Source organism: Rhipicephalus microplus, chromosome 2 (genome assembly GCF_043290135.1).
Source record: "Rhipicephalus microplus isolate Deutch F79 chromosome 2, USDA_Rmic, whole genome shotgun sequence".
In the NCBI taxonomy this organism is placed as follows: domain Eukaryota; kingdom Metazoa; phylum Arthropoda; class Arachnida; order Ixodida; family Ixodidae; genus Rhipicephalus; species Rhipicephalus microplus.
The window spans coordinates 236,444,958-236,463,443 of NC_134701.1; the positions used below are offsets into that span (position 1 = coordinate 236,444,958).

General features: G+C 46.3%; 1 protein-coding gene across 2 annotated transcripts in view; it reads right to left on the reverse strand.

The window, feature by feature from the left end:
• The window catches only part of LOC119169507 (vascular endothelial growth factor receptor 1), a 154,116-nt gene that overhangs the window by 123,767 nt on the left and 11,863 nt on the right, over nucleotides 1–18,486 (reverse strand). For both annotated transcript variants that reach the window (XM_075877744.1, XM_075877748.1), the window contains 5 exons: nucleotides 8,529–8,668; nucleotides 5,365–5,548; nucleotides 4,163–4,480; nucleotides 3,912–4,057; nucleotides 2,933–3,125 (listed from right to left, as the gene is read on the reverse strand). In XM_075877744.1, the coding sequence (XP_075733859.1) occupies nucleotides 2,933–3,125; nucleotides 3,912–4,057; nucleotides 4,163–4,480; nucleotides 5,365–5,548; nucleotides 8,529–8,668 (981 nt within the window). The remainder of the gene's footprint in view (nucleotides 1–2,932; nucleotides 3,126–3,911; nucleotides 4,058–4,162; nucleotides 4,481–5,364; nucleotides 5,549–8,528; nucleotides 8,669–18,486) is intronic.

Sequence of the window (18,486 nt, forward strand, 5' to 3'; positions counted from 1 at the left end):
CAGACTATTCTTGAAATACTCACGCACGTGACTGCCAGAGTTCCGATGTTCACGTGTCACTGGAGCCATAGTAAGGACAGCCGCTCGCCAAGAGAGAGGGAAAGTAAGAATTGATGAAAGGCAGGGTTGTGAACCAGGACTAATCCCTGAGGGCTATCATATACTGGGGAAGTCGGAAGGAAAGTTAGAGAGTTGGAAAGAAAAGTCGCTGTTTCGACCGACCTAACAGATCCGCCTTTGACATCGCCGGCGCAGAATCAGTCCACCATCCTTGAGAAAACTCAGCAGTGCTTTCTCAAGGATGCCGAACTGACTGGCAGCGCCGCATGGCAGCATACTTTCACTTGAACGTTAAAACATCCCTCACGTCAGGTTCTACACGCATCGTGAGACAGATCAGCGTCATGATCGATTGGTCGGTCAGAGGTGGACTACGAGGGCCGCATAGATTGTTAAAGTGGCAAGTAGGCAGCACTGCGTTGAAGCCACCAGAAACGCCCAGAACGCTAAGAATAAATGATGTTGAAAAAATAATAAATAAATGGGGAACCATACTAAAGGTAAAGAAAAGCTAAAGTCACAACGCCTGCAGAGAATATATGTATGACTGTACAACTACAAGTAAGCGCTGGCTCAAGGTCAAAAGTCACGCATAGCGCCTCTAGGACGAAAACAATCTCAGTGGCACTATGTGTTGAATATGCTCCCCAACGCCAAGGTGCCGCAAAAGCTTGGGATGTCGTGCGACCTCCTGCCTTTTTAGGGGGCTTCGCGGGAAAATCACCTCTAAGATCCTGTCCACTTGAAAGCCGAGTCCTTCGTGAACAGGATCTCGTGATAATTGTTCTCACTGGACAACCGGATAAAATTGCAGGAGGCATGAATTTTGCCACCCTCTCCATTTTCTCTTTTTAAAGCGAAGCACTCTTTTGCGTACTGCAAGCAATTACGGCATCTATCTATCTATCTATCTATCTATCTATCTATCTATCTATCTATCTATCTATCTATCTATCTATCTATCTATCTATCTATCTATCTATCTATCTATCTATCTATCTATCTATCTATCTATCTGCCTACGGTGGTCTCGCTATCACCCCTTAACTTGCGGTGAACCAAAATTTGTATGAAAGGGTAAGCTTGTTTGACGAATATACCCGCTGGTCGTGACATGAATAACGTCGCAATCCCATCACGTACGTCATCAAACACATTCAGACACACAGCGGCACACATCTGCGGGTGGGTGTGTGCCACTATAATGTGGGTATGCGCCACAAGCGATGGACAGTTTACATGTACCCAGGTACAATCCACTGAAGTTTGTGTAGCAGGGTCCAGGCTCGCATCTTCGCGAGCACAAGCGCTACATATCAGCCTACCTCTTCTCGTGTTGTTTATACTAATGTTACTGTTGGCATCGCTGCGCAAGTGTAAACAACTGCTTATTTAAAACAAGTGCGACTGTTCAACATATACCTGTGCGCAGAACATTTTTACACATATTTAGCGTTATTTAGTAACTTGTCGCTCAATAACAAAAATTACAACGCGGTCAACTTCTCTCCACATACTTCGCATAACATCCATTCGCTACATATAAACGATCTGCCTTTTTTTTAATTAAAGAGGATAGTCTTTCTTGGGGACCTTCGATGGAAAAATTGTGGTCTTTCTGTCTGTGTGCCTGTCTGTCTGTGCATTTGTCTGTCTACCTGCCCTTAACGATACCTCAAACGGCATTAAACGGTTTAATGCCGTTTGAGGGTTTAATACCTCAAACGGCATTAAACGGCCTACCCCATTCGTAGCGCCCAGCAATATTGCTCAAAGTTTAGCGTTCATAGTTGTGCGATTGTCAATTAAAAAGCAAATATTGCGCATATCTGAGGTGCCCTAACAACGCGTCTATGTTTTGTATGTCTGCTTTTATACCAGAAGAGGCACACACAAGGAACTCTAAGGACTGTATCGTTTATCGCCTTGCGCTGACTGTGCAACGCTGTGCTCAAAAAGGTAAAGCGTTGCCAATGCTTTGCTACGATGACACGGTGGTGGCACCTGCCAGTCGCTTTGCGTTCTACACCTTATCATCTCCGAGACTGGCGCGCATCTTTCTCCGCGGGTGCGCACGCCTTCCTTTTTCAAGATAACTGCCAGATGGCGCTTGTGTCTAACGTGCCTCGATGCGCTTGTTGGCCTCCGCTACACGCTCGAGGCACTCTAACGCAGCGCCTCTAGAATACCATTCACCAATATTCTTCCGCTGAACATCAAATAAGCGTTTTGTTCGCTCTCTCCAGATGCAAGACTATCGCCTTTCGACGACATTTGCATGGTCAACATGCTGATTCGGGCAAATGTTTCTGAGTATATGGACACCTGCACTCTTTACGAACCATAGCCATGATTTCAAACACTTACTAAAATGCAGCTTGATTGATGGAAGTGTAACGCGCACTTTGAATTTTTCAACCTTGGGTGTAACTGAACATCATACGATGCATGGCATTGACTTTGAATAAACTTATTGTGCTCGCCAAGATACTTGCATGCAGAGAAAATTAGGCGCATATGTTTATGGTTTATGTTCCTTGTTCTGTCGGTTTTGACATGTGCTACAGTGACGTTTGTAACGAAATACCTTCATTTGATTGATTTCCTTTTTCAAACATAAGGTTACGGTGCATTGAGTTATCTGTGATATTAGTAACTGCAGCTCAGAGGATAAAAGTTCTACGTGTCTGCAACAAAGCGCTGAATTTCTTTAAAGAAATCGAGAATATAGAAATGTGACTCTGCGCCCATTCATTGATTTTGTAAACGCATACCCCGCTTAGTAAACTTTGCCTAAGTACAGCACTGCGAAACTATAGAAACGTCGGCAAGCTTAGGATCTGAAGCGCCGAGCGGGTCTCGAGCCCCTTACCGTAGACGGAGACAAAGACAGAGTGGTTGCGCTTATTCCCTCCGTCGTACGTGCAGGAACACGTGTAGAGCCCTTCGTCACTTCTCTGCACGTCCCGAACGGTCAGCTGTGACGTCACAATGTACAGCATGAAGTGGTCTCGCCCAAACGTCTTGTTGTGGCGGATTGGCTTGGTCTCTTTGATGCGGGAGCTCTGAAGGAGGAGATGTGATACTGTGCTATGATGGCGCGAGACAGAGATGAACACTTGATTTTTTTGTTGCTATTGCTGTGTTTTTGTTTCATTTCTGTATTTTTGTAATATAACGTCAATTTGCTTGCATTTCCTCTCTGTTTTCAATGGGTGGTTGGCGACCGGAAGTTGGACAGTGGACGCGAATGCAAAGCGTAAGTGCGAAAGATGCGCAGGCAATGCATACTTTCTAACAGACACAATTCATTGAGTTTTATTAATTCAGTATTTTGCCAATATTTATTAGTAAACACTTAATGACATAATGAAGTGTTGAGCAGCGTTGCTGGTATGCGAATATACGTAAAGTAGACCCCACCACCTATCATTTACCGTTTCCAAATCGTTCAGGGTAGTTAAAGATATAGCACCACATATTAGGTACAAAATATTTCACGTAAGGACCGTCGAGATGACAACTGCTCCAAGGCTTCTCGGTATTTTCAACAGGTAAATAAATGGCCTCGCTTACGCTTGTGGATTACGCCAATGATGACGCGCGCACATAAGGATAGACTGAGAGACACGGTGTGCCACTTACGACTGATTTACTCACAGGAGACAATATGTGCATTTACGCATGATAAAAAAAATTATGAAATGCTCATATTCCTTTCTGCGAGCAAGCCACTTGTAAGATGCATCGTGCATTTTGCGCTTTTCTTGCGTAGGCCCTACGTGTTGCCATTTGTGTAATAATATCTCTTGATGCCTGACAGAGTCGGCCAGATCGCCTCCCAAACTTACGTTCTTGTTGGGGTAGTCCCAAGACATGAACAACATGACTCTCTCTTCAAATGTGACGGTGCAGTTGAGGGTGAATGAGTCGTTCAGAACTGGATGGAAGTTGTTCTCCTTCGAGATCGTCACGTCGGGCGCCGTTTGCACGGGTCCTGCAATTTGTTAAGTACACAAAAGAAGAGAACATGAATCAATGGAGCGATTCACACAATGATTGTTTCTTCGGTGGCCAGGTAAAACCGTGCAGCAACACTCACGCCTGTAGTGGAAGTCTACGGCCATGGACGAGTCGTTGTATACGCGTCCCGGCACCGTTCCGTTGCAGATGAAGTGCCCAGAGAAGTAGCTGTGCGGGTAGTAGATGACGAAACCCCACATCGGGTCGAACTCGACGTACTGCCGTTCCAGTGCCACCTCCTCCGTCTCGTCCTCGCCCAGTCCGCCGTCTTTCCACAGCTGGACGCGAGCACCCGAGTGAGTAGGCAGGCACGGCACGACCGTCTGTTCGCCGGGGCGCGCAGTCACAAACTTAAGCTGGCCCATATCTTTATCCGGCTGGAACAGGTAGTAGTCGTCTGCGAACAGCCAGGAGCCGAAATTCAATTTACACTGTGGAAGTGGTAGTGGTGGTGCAGTGGCGGAAAATATTTGTTAATTCATTTACAGTGAGAGGTGTGGATGGGGCGAGCCTTAGGGTCCCACCCTTCAAAGGCACTATAGGACGGATCCCTTGTCCGGTACCCCTGTAGCTGCCGTTACGGCCCGGACTCTAGACATCAATGCCTGCTAGGCTTGGAGGTCAGAGTAGCCAAGCAGGACAGTTCGTCAGACTTTAAAAAAAAATGTCTGGTGATATATTCTTAACGATTCATATCCAAGTTGCATGGGTATGAATGCCAGCTGACTTTCGGGTGTGGTGTTCGCCTCACAACGTTATATGAAGCATCTCTTGCGGCAATCCCTTAGTGCGGAAACAGACGTTGTTCTTACAAGGGTGAGCACGTTTAGACGACCCTACTTTTGTTGCAACTGCAATAAACAGTGACCATTGAGTTACGTCACGACCAATGACGAAGCTGTTTTTGCCCACAATATGATGTATAAGCTTTGTGTCATGTGGCTCAGCTTTATGAAGTGGGAGGGCCCAAACTGCCGTATGCCCTTTTATGCACGGTCCTGTGGGTATTGAACGCGATTATGATTGTTTATGCGCCCTCTGAAGGAAAAAGCGCCAAGCACCTTCTACTGCATCGACCTTCGGTTTACTCAGCCTTGCGTAGCATTTAAAATACTAGATCCCACAAGGCGTGAAAATACGTAAGTGGTGCTTTCAGAACATCCAGAAGGTCTCGCTGGAATGACGTGGAAACACTTACAGTGGGAACGCAAAATATTCTGTGCGTATCTTCAACCAAAAGGTGGCCAGTGCGCGTATGCAGAACGCAATAAAAGTACCCACCATTCACGAATACGTAAACTGACGTAGCGTTTCCCGCGTTGGTGAGATCTGTGGTCCCGTTGTAGTAACAGGTGTAGCGACCCAGGTCCATGACGTCACTGCTGTTGAGCTCGAAGACGCTCTTGAAGGGGCGAATGCCATCCACCTCTTCATAATAGATGGATGAGCGGAGGGACACGTTGTCCTCGAAACAAAAACGAGAAGGATGGAACTAGAGCAAGTATTAGCGATACATGAATGCGTATATTGCAAAAATAGTGTAGGCCCATGTGCTCAGATTTGGGTGCACGTTAAAGAACCCCAGGTGGTCAAAATTTCCGGAGCCCTCCACTACGGCGTCTCTCATAATCATATGGTGGTTTGGGGACGTTAAACTCCACATATCAATCAATATATTGCAAAAATATCGTGCAATAGGCAACAATGCGTTCGTTTGTATATTTGTGTGTTCTTCCCAGGCACAAAAGCGTCTACAACTTAGAAATGATTACTTTAGCAGTGCACCAGCAAGGCGTGAACTTTGAAGCAAAAAAGCAATAAAGACATATACATTCTTATATAGGCACGGGCATCGTCACTTCCTTCTTTGTATATACGTAGAACGATCAGTGCTCGACGACGTTCTAATGTATTCTAAGAGAACTTGTTGTTGGGCTAGTTGGTAGATCATTTCGAAAAGTCAATTAGAGCGCGAAAACTTGACACGAGCGCTGTGTGTTTGATGCATGGGTGTGTGCGTGTGTGAGTGATCGTGTCAAGTTTTCGCGCTCTAATTAACTTTTCGAAATGATCTACCAACTAGCCCAACAACAAGTTCTCTTAGAATACATTTCTCGTACAGTGGGCGTCTCTTTTAAGAGCGCTGTGTGTTTGATGCATGGGTGTGTGCGTGTGTGAGTGATCGTGTCAAGTTTTCGCGCTCTAATTAACTTTTCGAGACGTTCTAATGCTTCTTGCCATTTTGTTCAAGAGATGTGGTTTTTTTTTTTCATTGCTGCTTACTGGTACAAGATAGCTGACATCATGGAAATCAATGCTTTGATATCTCACAGCTAAATAACAATGAATAAGACGAGAAGGCTTTGGATTTTAACCGCCTTTTGTAACCACGGTTTCTTTAATATGATTCCGAGGACGCTGGAACGGATTACTGTTTCGTTTGCTCCCATGCACGGCGTTTTTTTATTTTTGTAAGTCCAGTCATAATGAAATCCTAATTATGTAATTTGTGTATGGCTTATGGGTCTTAAGCACACCATTCGTAAAGAGGGCGGCGAACTTGATGCACCAAGGAAGAATTCCGTGGCATAGCCATAGCTTTGAGGTTTTTCTAGACCACGTAAAGAAAACCCGAGATCTGCGCGCGCAGTGTGCAAGTAATCTGCGGATGCCCGTTGCAAGTTTATCAACGCGCTGTAATGCGTATTTGTTGGGTATTGACGAATCCTTCACATCAGCGCTGTCACCGCTTTGTCTCGCCCGCCAAACACATTGAAGATTGCGCACCTTCTCTGTGTGGAAGCCCACAGTTTCATAGTGAGGAAGATTTTCCGTGTGACGCGGAAGCCAACGGACCCTCTCGCGCCATTCTACAGCGAATATCTATCTGACAGACTTCTTAGTGGAGACAGGATTGGATAAGCGCTTGTGATGTACAGGTAGGGGTTGATATATATGGAATGATGTGCTAGTACATATACTGTGAGTAGAAACAGAAAGGTGTGATGCGAACGTTTTATGAGTGTGAGCCACTGCAAGCAAACTGTACATTGACATTTCATTTCAACTGGTCTCTGTGTGCTATTACGTTTCTTTTATAATTGTTCATTTTGGGCACCATTCATTATTGTTATTTTCGCAGTAGAACCTATTTATATTGCCGCATGGTTTCGCATACCAGGACAGGCTTGTAGAGCAAGGCCAAAGAGTGGCTCAGTCCTAACTTCCTTGTCCTCTTTCACGCATTGTTCTACCCCGCGAAACCATGCGGCAATGTGGAGTAGCCGAGGTGATGTGGATTTCAACCTCTCCACAGCAAAACAGATTAAGTAGAACAGCTTCAGTGACTCGGAAACACACGAGATCACGAGCGCAACTAAGCACTTCGAACAGGTCTTCAAACTCGGACCAATCTGAGCACTGAGGAACTGACAAAAGTCAGCAAGTAAATTTGCATTCCGTGCAGTGGCATATAACTTTTTTACTCTTCTCCTCCTCCCCCTCTCTTCTCTCCTGCCTGCGCCAATGATTTCTCAATTATTAGATGAACTCAAATGATACTTTGTTGTTCCGTTTTCCATTCGTACAAGCGTGTAAAAAAAGTTTTCATTTCTAAACGGCGTCTTCCAACTATCGTTAAAGCTACACCATGGTGCATGATTGACGCAGCGCTACAGTTACGAAGACGAAAGGAACACAAAGTGCACCGAACGAGCGTGCAACTGAAATATTCATTTCACAAGAACGAAAACCGAAAAAAAAAACCGGACATAGCAGACATGCACATAAGTAAGCGCTGGTCCTGTGTACTCTGCGTTCCTTTCGTCTCCGCCTCTACAGCGTTGCGTCAATCATGCAAGCATTCAAACAGCCCAACGTTACATTCTATGTACTGAATACAGTGGCTTTGCGGAGGTCATTCAAGAGAGTGGCTATACATTTCTGTGAGCTTCAGCTCATACCGTTGGACGTAACAGAACTCTGTAATAACGTTCTGTTATATATATTTCGTTTATAATCAGGCTTTATTTGCCCGCACAGCCTCCCCATAACGACACTGAAGTTCTCGATGGCAACAAGATGAAGATGCTTCCAGACCACACGCGATAACGGCGTTAAGGCATGAACACGCCAAAAATTCATAGACACATTGCGACTCTATCGCGTGCTGAATCTAAGTAAAGGGGAAACAATATATGTAAATATGTATACGTGTCGTTAGGCTTGGCAAAGCTGTAATTTCATTTCACCGCTTTGAATGTCGAGGCACGGCCATAAAGTGCGTATTCTTTTAACGGCCACAAACGCAATTATTGTAAGTGTCTCGAGAAGGGGCAACGCTTCCGGAAGGTCGAGTAAGTGATGTGGTCACTTGGTAACAGCAGACAAACAGTTCAGGCAGACAGACAGTTCTTATAGGGCACTACGTATGGTATGGTACTTACTCCAAACGGTGGGAGGGACCAGGCTAGCGGGTACCTGCCGTAGCATGTTATCCGCAGTGTGCTGTTGGCCGGAATGTCGATGTAGGCAGTGTCGATGTCCAGCTTTGGAGGGAGAAACTGAGAAACTCCGGACGTCGCACCTGCGAATATTGTGCATGAAGGCGTTCTTCAGGACAACCTTTTTCTTTCTCTTTCTGTTCCTTTTTTTTTCACGATAGCCATTCCACGTAAACGTTACACTAACACGCTACATAGCAGTGTCTTGAATTGTGCGTTCTTTCGTATGTCCTATTGTTTGTAATGCCTGCCATGAGATTGAACAATAAACTACAAGTTCACACGAATGTTCATGCCTGTGGCATCTTGAATTTACTTCTCAGAAACAGCAACGTTTGAAGACTCTTATCTCGTTTCGCCCAAGAAATGCCATCGAAGTGATCATGTTTGCGAATGCTTGCTGTACCTTTCTAGCGTGCGTGACCTCAGGACCCACGACCCGCCCTTACGGTTGAAAGAGGCGTCGCGGTTCTTATTTTGAGGCGTATAGAGTTGGCGAAACGAATAGGCCCATACGCGCTAATCAGAATAATATAACATGGACATCTCGTTGCACGCAGGTCAGTGCACGCCTGTTAATCTTCGCATGAAGGCACTAGCCTCTTCGACCGCTATGCTATTTGCAAAATAGCCTGGGTGCCTCACGCAGCCCGTTCCCTCGCTGGGCGACCGGCGTGTGCAACCGTTACTGTATATGCATGTGTCAGCTGTACCGTGCAGCGTGGGCAAGCAGCAACCGGTGTTAGCACATCGGCGGTAAGATTCACGGCACCATTCACGCGGATATTTCGACTGGGTGTGCTTGCCTTTTTGTGCTAACTAATTATAACAATCATAATCAGAAGACAGACAGACAGACAGACAGACAGACAGACAGACAGACAGACAGACAGACAGACAGACAGACAGACACTAGCCAGTCACAAGTATTCTTTTCCGTGACTCTGGCTCATGAGAAAAGTGCACGGCCGTCCATCCGTAGTTCGACACCAATAGCATTACTACGCTACGCAGATTTGAGCGAGTTGAGGCAAATAGCCGGACATCGCCTCCCCTCGCCCTGAGACTTATCGAATAGCTCGGAGATGGTTTCGGTAGACAATACGACTGGCTTCGGCATAAAATAAAATAGAGGAACCAGAGGCCTTGGCGACGTGCAGTATTCCTCGGCGACTGTCTGTAAAGATCAACCGTGGAAGCCGGAATCGGTCACTCCAATCTCCGAGACTCCCCGTTTCATGGTCGTTCTCGAATGATGCCCGTCTCTTTCCGCGTCGTTCGAAGGCAAAACAGCTTACTTCCGGAACGTTAGCCTCGTTCTCTTGAGACGCGATACGATTAAGTCTGTTCATGGAGCTAGGCGGGCATCTTGCTCTGAAGCCCAGCTTCAGTAAAAGTGACCACCACAACAGGGTGAGGAGAGAGAACACTTGGCATACATGCAAGTAATGTGCTCTTGAAACGAAACTCGGCGTATCATAGTGTTTTCGGGCACAGTGCGATGCAGTGAAGAAACGAAACAAAAGATTGGACAAGCTTTATTGAAAAACAAGAGCGGTAATACGTATGCTTAAGGACCCCCTTTTCTCTCTATTTTTTTTTTTGCTTTCCACCTGTACTTGGAGCATATGCTGGCGTTGAGGGGCTTGGCACTTTTTTTACCACTGCCCAAAATAACCATTCGGAACGACCAGCATGCGTTATCCAAAGCTCAACACTCCATTATTGCCTGCTTCGTCTTCCACCTGTCTAGACAATCTTCTTTTTTTTTTTTGCTGCAATGTGAACAACGACTTGTTTCTTGAGCCTGCGCCAGCTCCTTCTGATTTTCTAGGGTGTCTTTTGTCAGTGGCAACATCCCTTTTATTAGAGCATGTTTCGGAAAAGGGCGTGCTTCTAGAGGTGCAGTGCAAGCGACATGTCTTGAGACGACGTGGTAATTAAGTGAAATTTAGCAAGTGGACATCATTTCTCATAGGGTTGAGTGAACGTTCCGCTACTGAGGCGTCAGTGTAGCTGGGAAATCTGGCGAAGTGCCTGAATTCTTCATATCGCCCCATTAGGAATGCGCAAACGTGCCGATTGGGCATACGAACCGTGTTACCTATCCTCCGAGAGTTCTATATCCTGATGTAAGTCGACGGTGTTGTTTATTCTTTTTTATCGGACACAAGAAAACCTGTCTGAACATCTGTAATTGGATATCCTGCGAAGAATCCGATGGCAGCATTGTCCTTGCAGAAAACGTCGATAAAGATACTATGCAGAATGGCAACTCCTGAAGAGACGTCATCATAGGGGAGACCTCATCTTTTGTGTTTCTGGCACAGCTCATTTATTTTATTTATTTAATTTACATACTGAAGCCCTGTAAAAGGGCTATTGCAAGAGTGGGGTTATACAGTGCAAAAAAATCGCGAGAAAAAAGATACATAGGAAGTATCATGGAAAGCTGGGCAGGCGACAGAGGCGTTCTGGCGCTTTCTTTCTTTCTTTCTTTCTTTCTTTCTTTCTTTCTTTCTTTCTTTCTTTCTTTCTTTCTTTCTTTTTTTCCTTCTTTCGTTCGTTCTTTCTTTCTTTCTTTCTTTCCTTCCTTCTTTCGTTCTTTCTTTCTTTCTTTCTTTCTTTCTCCATCTGTAATTAGACCTTCGTACGCGTGCTTAGCAGAGAGAGAGAGAGAGAGAGAGAGAAGTAAATGTTCATTTTGAAAAAGTGCCCCGAGCAATGCCCGGTGTCACCCTAAGGTGTAAGGGCTCCTTAGTCCAGGAACACTCTGGATTCTACTGCCCTCTTGGACCTGACGACGAGTTGTTGTTGGTCTTCTAGGTCCTCGAGGGCGAGCTTCGCCTCCCACGTTTCGGTTGGGTCTTCGTTCGTCCGTCCTGCTTCGTTATCAGTCGTGTGTTGTTGCAGAATACGTCTGGCAATACACTGGCATGCAAGAAGCAAGTGTGCCAGGTTGTCTGGTACGTTGCAAAGCGAGAGAAACTAGAAAAAAGGAAGGCAGAGAGGTAAATTAGATGCTAGTATCCAGTATGCTACCCTACACTGGGGTTGGGAAATAAGGGGTTGAAAATGCGGGATAGTTAAAATAAACAAGAGAAAAACACGGACACACCTGCACACACAAAATCAGTCCACTCAGAGGCGTTCCGACAGGCCAGTAGTTCGCAAGAAGCCCAGTAGCGCTTGCACGGCCTTCTTCTGTGATGATGCGTCATGACGATGGCGCAGTATGCTTTCATCTGACAGCGGCTGGTCATCTAACGTGTTTAGTGTATTAGAAAGGTATTGTCTTTCTAGGTTATATTACGGCAGTCACACAGAACGTGTCGAATTGTCTCTTCGTCTCCGCAGTGTGCACAGGCGGTGGTGTCGGCCATCCTTATGCGGAACGCGTATGCACGGGTAAACGCGACTCCCAACCATAGTCTGGGCAGAGCAGTAGCGTCACCTCGTCGAAGTTTTGTTAGAAGCTGCAAGCTTAACGTAGGATCAAAGGATCGTAATCTTGCATGCGTAAAAAGAGGCTCATTCCAAAGTGACATAAAACGTTGGCGAGCAAGCATGCGGAGCCTTCTAGCAGCGTCTGTCCTAGAGAGAGGTATTGACTATTCGTTGTCTTATATATGCGCTGAACGGGCAGCTTGATCAGCCCGTTCATTACCGATAATTTCACAGTGGCTTGGAAACCACTGAAACATAACGTGGCGCCCTTTTTCTGTTACATGGTGTAGCATTTCTGCTGTCTCAAATACCGACTGCTCGTGCGGACCACTGCATAGATTTGACAGAAGTGACTGCAGGGCCGCCTTGCAGTCACAGAAGATCGTTCATCGTTGCGTGCTTTGGTCGTAAATGAAACGCAACGCAACGCGAAGCGCTGCAAAGTCTGCTGCCGTTGATGTAGTTGCATGAGCTGTCCTGAATTTGATGGTTGTGGCGTACGTTGGAATAACGACCGCCGCTGTTGAGCTGTTTGGCAGGATGGAGCCGTCGGTGTAGACGTGGGTGCGGTCTTGGTACTTCTCGTACAGCATAAGTAAACCGAGCTGCTTGAGGGCTAGTATTGACAAATCTCGTTTTTTCTGGATCCCTGGTATTGTCTGGTTGATGACTGGCTGTTTGAGGCACCATGGAGGAACTGAAGGTCTCGCCGCGGGAGTAAAACCAGTTGGTAGAAAGTCAACATCTGCAGTTACTGTTCGGCAAAAGGAAGTGTGAAGCCTATCCGCTGGTAGAGAGGCTGGATGGTGACGGGGAGTCCGGGCCACATGCCTTGTGTGTGTTCTCAGATCTTCAATTTCAATATCACTCTGCACGAGGTGGTCTTTGTTTAAAGCTGTCGCCACTGTTGAGGCGCCCTGAGGCAGACCTATAGACAGATTCGAAGTGCCTGTGCTTGAACGCTTTGTATCATGCGTCGACCTGTTTCACTGGCGTTTCATAATGCCAGCAGACTGTATCGTAGAAAGCCACGTAAAAGCACCATGTACAGTTGTAACATAGCATTGGGCTGCATTCCCCAAGTATTTCCAGCGAGAAACTTGAAACTATGGCATATGCCCATCAATCACTTTTTCAAATACGGCACATGAGGGCTCCATGATATGTCTCTGTCGATTATGACACCCAGAAATTTGTGAGATTGACATTATGGTATTTTTTTACCATTATTTGGCACACTGTAATTCGCAATGGGTTTGCGCTTAATTACCAGAAGGCGCCCTTTCCGGAGGAAATTTCCAGGCCGTGATTGTGGAAGTATAAAGCAGTTGCAGTAGCAGCTCTCTGGATTCTCGCTCGTAACTGCAGGCGAGTTACCGCAGATGTCCAGATGCAGATGTCATCTGCGTATGTTGATATACAAATGTTGTTTGGTAGCTGCGTATGGAGAGCGATCAGTGTTAGATTGTATAGCACGGGGCTCCATACACCACCCTGAGGGGGGCTCAGTACACCACCCTGAGGGACGCCACGACAACTAAAATCTGCAAAAGTGTTTCCGGCCTCCATACTCACAAAAAAGATCGCATTTGGAGATTGCTGCGTATCCACTTAAACGTTCGGGCGCCCACTCCAATCTCTTGAAGCGCGGCAAACACGGCTTCATGAGTAACGTTATCATAGGCTCCTTTGACGTCAAGGAACAGAGAGGTGCAAAGACGCTTATGACCTTTCTCATGTTCAACGCACGTGATTAGGTTGACGACGCTATCGATCGATGATTGACAACGTCGAAAGCCAGCCATGGCATTTGGGTAGATCTCTTGACACTCCAATTACCACTCCAGGCGGCCGAGGATCATTCTCTCCATCACTTTACCCACGCAACTAGCCAATGCGATCGGGTGATAGGAGAAGAGTTCTAATGGTGACTTGTCAGGTTTTATCAGTGGTACTAGACGACTAGTTTTCGAACTTAAGGGGACAGTGCTCTTTATCCAACAATCATTATATAGTTGAAGCAGAGCTTTTCTCACGCGCTTACCCAGATAACACAGGGCTCTGTAGGAGATTCCGTCAGGTCCTGGTGCTGAGGTACGTTTGCGCGAAGCAAGTGCTGCCTTAATCTCCTGAATGCTGAACGGTAGGTTCATACAGGAATCACAAGGTGGCGGACAACTGCTCGACAGTTGTGAGCTGTTAAGTGGTGTAGTTTGCCCTGATGATCCGGCGCAGACCTCTTCAGCAACGTCAACATCTGGTCAATTTATGTTATGGGCTAAGGCCTTGAATGGTGACCTCTGAATGGGGGATGAGCGTAAACCTCGTACCGTCCTCCATAACTGCGATAAAGGCTTACGAGGGTCGAGTGACTCGCAGAAAGTAATCCAGCGTTGAAATTCTAGCTTGTCCAACCGACGTTGGATCTTCTTCTGCATACGTCTAGCAGTCCGTAGATCTATGTCCTTCGTGCGCCGGTACCTTCTTTCAGCTCGTCGTCGTAACGCTCGAAGCCGCTCCAGCTCTGTGTCAATGTCCATGACTTTTACAGAGCATGGGATCGTACACACAGTCTCTTGTGCAGTGCTCTTGATGGCCTCTTGTAAATCGGATATGTGTTCTTAATTGGCATTGGTCTTCCATACGAGACTGAAATTTTTTCTAGTCCACTCTTTTAACCGTGTCGCGAACTTCAGGAGGTGACAATCCGCTGATCTTGACGTATGTTGCCCCGCCGCAGTGGTCTAGTGGCTAAGGTACTCGGCTGCTGACCTGCAGGTCGCGGGTTCGATTCCCGGCTGCGGCGGCTGCATTTCCGATGGAGGCGGAAATGTTGTAGGCCCGTGTACTCAGATTTGGGTGCACGTTAAAGAACCCCAGGTGGTCGAAATTTCCGGAGCCCTCCACTACGGCGTCTCTCATAATCAAATGGTGGTTTTGGGACGTTAAACCCCACAAATCAATCAATCAATCAATTCACGTATGTTGGAATGTGATCACTCCCATGAGTTTCTATATCCGTAAACCATTCAGTAGGCTTCACTAGGCTTCGCGAAACAAAAGCCAAGTCGAGACAGCTGCTGTATGTGGAGCCACGTAAAAATGTAGGACTATCATCGTTCAATAACCAAAGTTCGTTGTCGTAGGCAAAAGACACCAAGTTTCTGCCCTTAATGTTGGTCTTCTGACTTCCCCATGTTGTCTGATGAGCGTTAAAATCCCCGATGATAACACACGGGTCAGGCGTTGACGCTATGATGTCTTGTAGTCTTTTTTTTTATCGAACCGACTTGATGGTGATAGGTATGCGCCAACCACATTGATGTTGAGCCTGCTCTCTTTCACTCTTAAGCATACGTATTGATTTCCGCCAGGAAGTGGTACAGGTTGAAGGACGCAAGTGGGGTCTTGACGAATGAACACCAGAACCTTGCTGCGTTCAGTAACAGTAGACGACATAAAAGTATCGTATCTCGAGAGTATTATTGCACTCGAGAAGTTAGGCTCACAGAAGACGATTACAAGAAACATAATGACGTACACAACTCGACTGAAATCAGCAATGCGCGATCTTAACCCCTGGCATTACACTGCAGTATTGCTGCTTTACGAACATCATCCCTGAAAGACAGTGGTGGATTAGCCGTGGTCTACTCTAGGGCTGCTAGCACTGGACTCAGCGCGTCCAGTAATTGAAGGACACTTTTGACTGACGGTGTATTCATGTCGCATAACAACACGTGAATGGTGTCCACTAATGATCGCAGCATCACCATCACGTGATGATCTGGCTTCCCGGCCATTGCAGCATTTTGTGCTTGTTCTTGAGACGGCTTCTATTGAGGCTCAACAAATCGTGTAGGCTGAAGGGGTGGCCATTCCTTTGGTGAGAGAGATCTATCAGTTTATTCTCTTTCGGCGCAGATGTTTGCCGTGCTAGGAGCCACGTCTCTCGATTTTACTTGAGTTTCTGACTTTTTCGTTAGATTTGGCACTGTCCTTCGCGAGGACCTTCGACGATGACGGCACCTTCCCCTTACTTTTTGCGCAGCTTCTCTGTGAGTCGAGTTGCCTCACACCATTTGCCTTAGAATAGAAATCTCCTTCTTAATCTGAGGACATTCCTTGGAGGAAGCATTGTGAGCACCGTGGCAGTTGGGGCATTTCAACGTAGTTGCACTACAGTTGTCTTCTAAGTGGTGTTCAGTGCATCGGGGACACACTGCAGAATTTCTGCAAACGCCTTTCACGTGGCCAATCTTCTGGCACATGAAACACTGCATAGGACTTCGGAATAAATGGGCGAACCTGGTGACGAAAATCGCCAACCTTCACATGAGAGGGACTACATTCACCCTTGAATGTTATTCACACACAACGAGAGTTGCCTAGGCGACCAGCATGCACAATGACGTTGTTTTCACTCACTAGCTAGTTCTATCAGTACAGGGAAATCTTAATAGGCGATTTCAGTGTTATATAACTCGTCTTACGGTGTTACCATTCGCTGGTATGATGGATCGGACTTTGATGTTTCCCAGCTCCGACACATGCTGCAGCGTGTTCTGTGCACTCAGGTTCATCACGTCAATTGCGAAAATATTCTTCCTCGTCTTTATTCTGATGTCCTTAATCTCGTTAGGCACAATGTTTTCGATATACAAAGACAGTGCTTGCCTGTTGAGGACGCGTAGATTGGCAGTAGTGGTCTGCGGCACAAACAGAATGGAGTGAAGCCATCACTGAGACGCAGTTCTCACGGCGGCTGTTATTGATGCCGATGATGCGTTCATGATTCTTCGTTTGGCCTTGCGGTAGAGCACAGGTTCAAAGCCGTCTTCCGATAACTCGTCATCTGATGCGGAATACAGCTTGGTGTCCTCGCTCTCACTAGATGCATTATCAAGCTTTCTTGAAGCAATGCCCATGGATGAACCGGTACCGGGCGGCATCTCCTGGGATTGTACATCCATCACTGCGATGTAGGGGGCGGGAGACCCCGCTGTTGCTCAGTGGAACGCAGAAAATACAGCACAGACGGCAAGATATGCTTAACAGAAGAACACTACCTATAATATAGGGACAAGAACGACTTTTTTTCAAGCTGCAGCACTGTCATCTGAAGAACACTGCTCCATGCCTTACAAAATACACGTTTTTCGACTCAGCCGAATTACCCTAAATTTGCCAATAAAACACGGATATAAGCAACAAGTCATCCGTTCCGAAGTTTTAGTCCGCAGCAATTGTAACCACTGCAAGTGCTTGTAACTTCTGTAAGATAATGCCTTATTTCCCCATTGTCATTTTTTTAATACTGTGTCGTAATTTCTATTGCTCACCTATTGTCACTCAGCCCAGGCTGCAGCGCATGCTGATGACACTGAGTGTGAATAAACACTGTGGTAGTGTGTGATCAAAATGGTCGGGCTGATCAGCACCTTGCTATCCCTTCACAGCTGTCACGCCCTTCGAGTTCTTGTGCAGTCGTGAGGCTTCGCATAATTCACTTTGCAGCAGCCTGTTGGAGAGACTATAATACTCCCAGACTTTTTTTTATTTTCTTATTTTTTTACTTTGCACATTTGCATTTTCATCTCCACTTTTCTTACTGCTTTTATTTTTCGCTCTTCGCTTTGTGTAGGGTAGCAAACTATACGTGCATAAGTTCTGGTTAATTTCCTGCCATTTCCCTTATTCGTTCCTATCTCTCTTTTAAGGTACAGATGGGACGCGAAATCATCGTAGTGTCCTTTACACTCACCCGCAGTATGCAACTAAAGCACTGCGACAACATTGTTCACCGTTTGTAAAGTATGAGGCAAAGCCAGTGTCACACTTCTGCCATCTGGATGCCACAATGACATCTTATTTCAAAACGTTATTGATTACAAGGTTAGCAGGTGCGAAATCACTTGCCCATGGGAGTATGTTGAAGTTGTGTATTTCTACCAACGGTGTCACCTCACACTCGAGCGTATGAAGCGTATGGTCGTGCCACCTCAAGACTCTCGCTGAAGTCAATATCTCTCTCTCTTTCTTTCAGGAGCGAAGCTCATTAAGGCGTGGGTTGAGCGTCACGTAGTAATCGTATGTAGCCACCTCTCGTTAGTTCTTGAACCAGCCTTAGAGGGCAGTACTTGTACATATAACGAAATGCATATACGCTGAAAAATGCAAATGGTACGACATTAGAGGACATTACTTGTAGTATGATAAATAATTAATACTACAGCATATCCTTGGAATGAATAATGATGACTGGGGCGAAGCATCCATCAGTCCATCCGTGCTTCCGTCCATCCGTTCGTTCTTGCTTCCGTCAATCCGTGCGTACGTCCGTCCGTCTGTGCATACACCCGTTCATCCATGCGTCCGTCCATTCATGCATCCATCCGTCCATGCGTTCGTCCATCGTCTCATGCGCTCATCTGTGCGTCCCTCCGTCCGTACG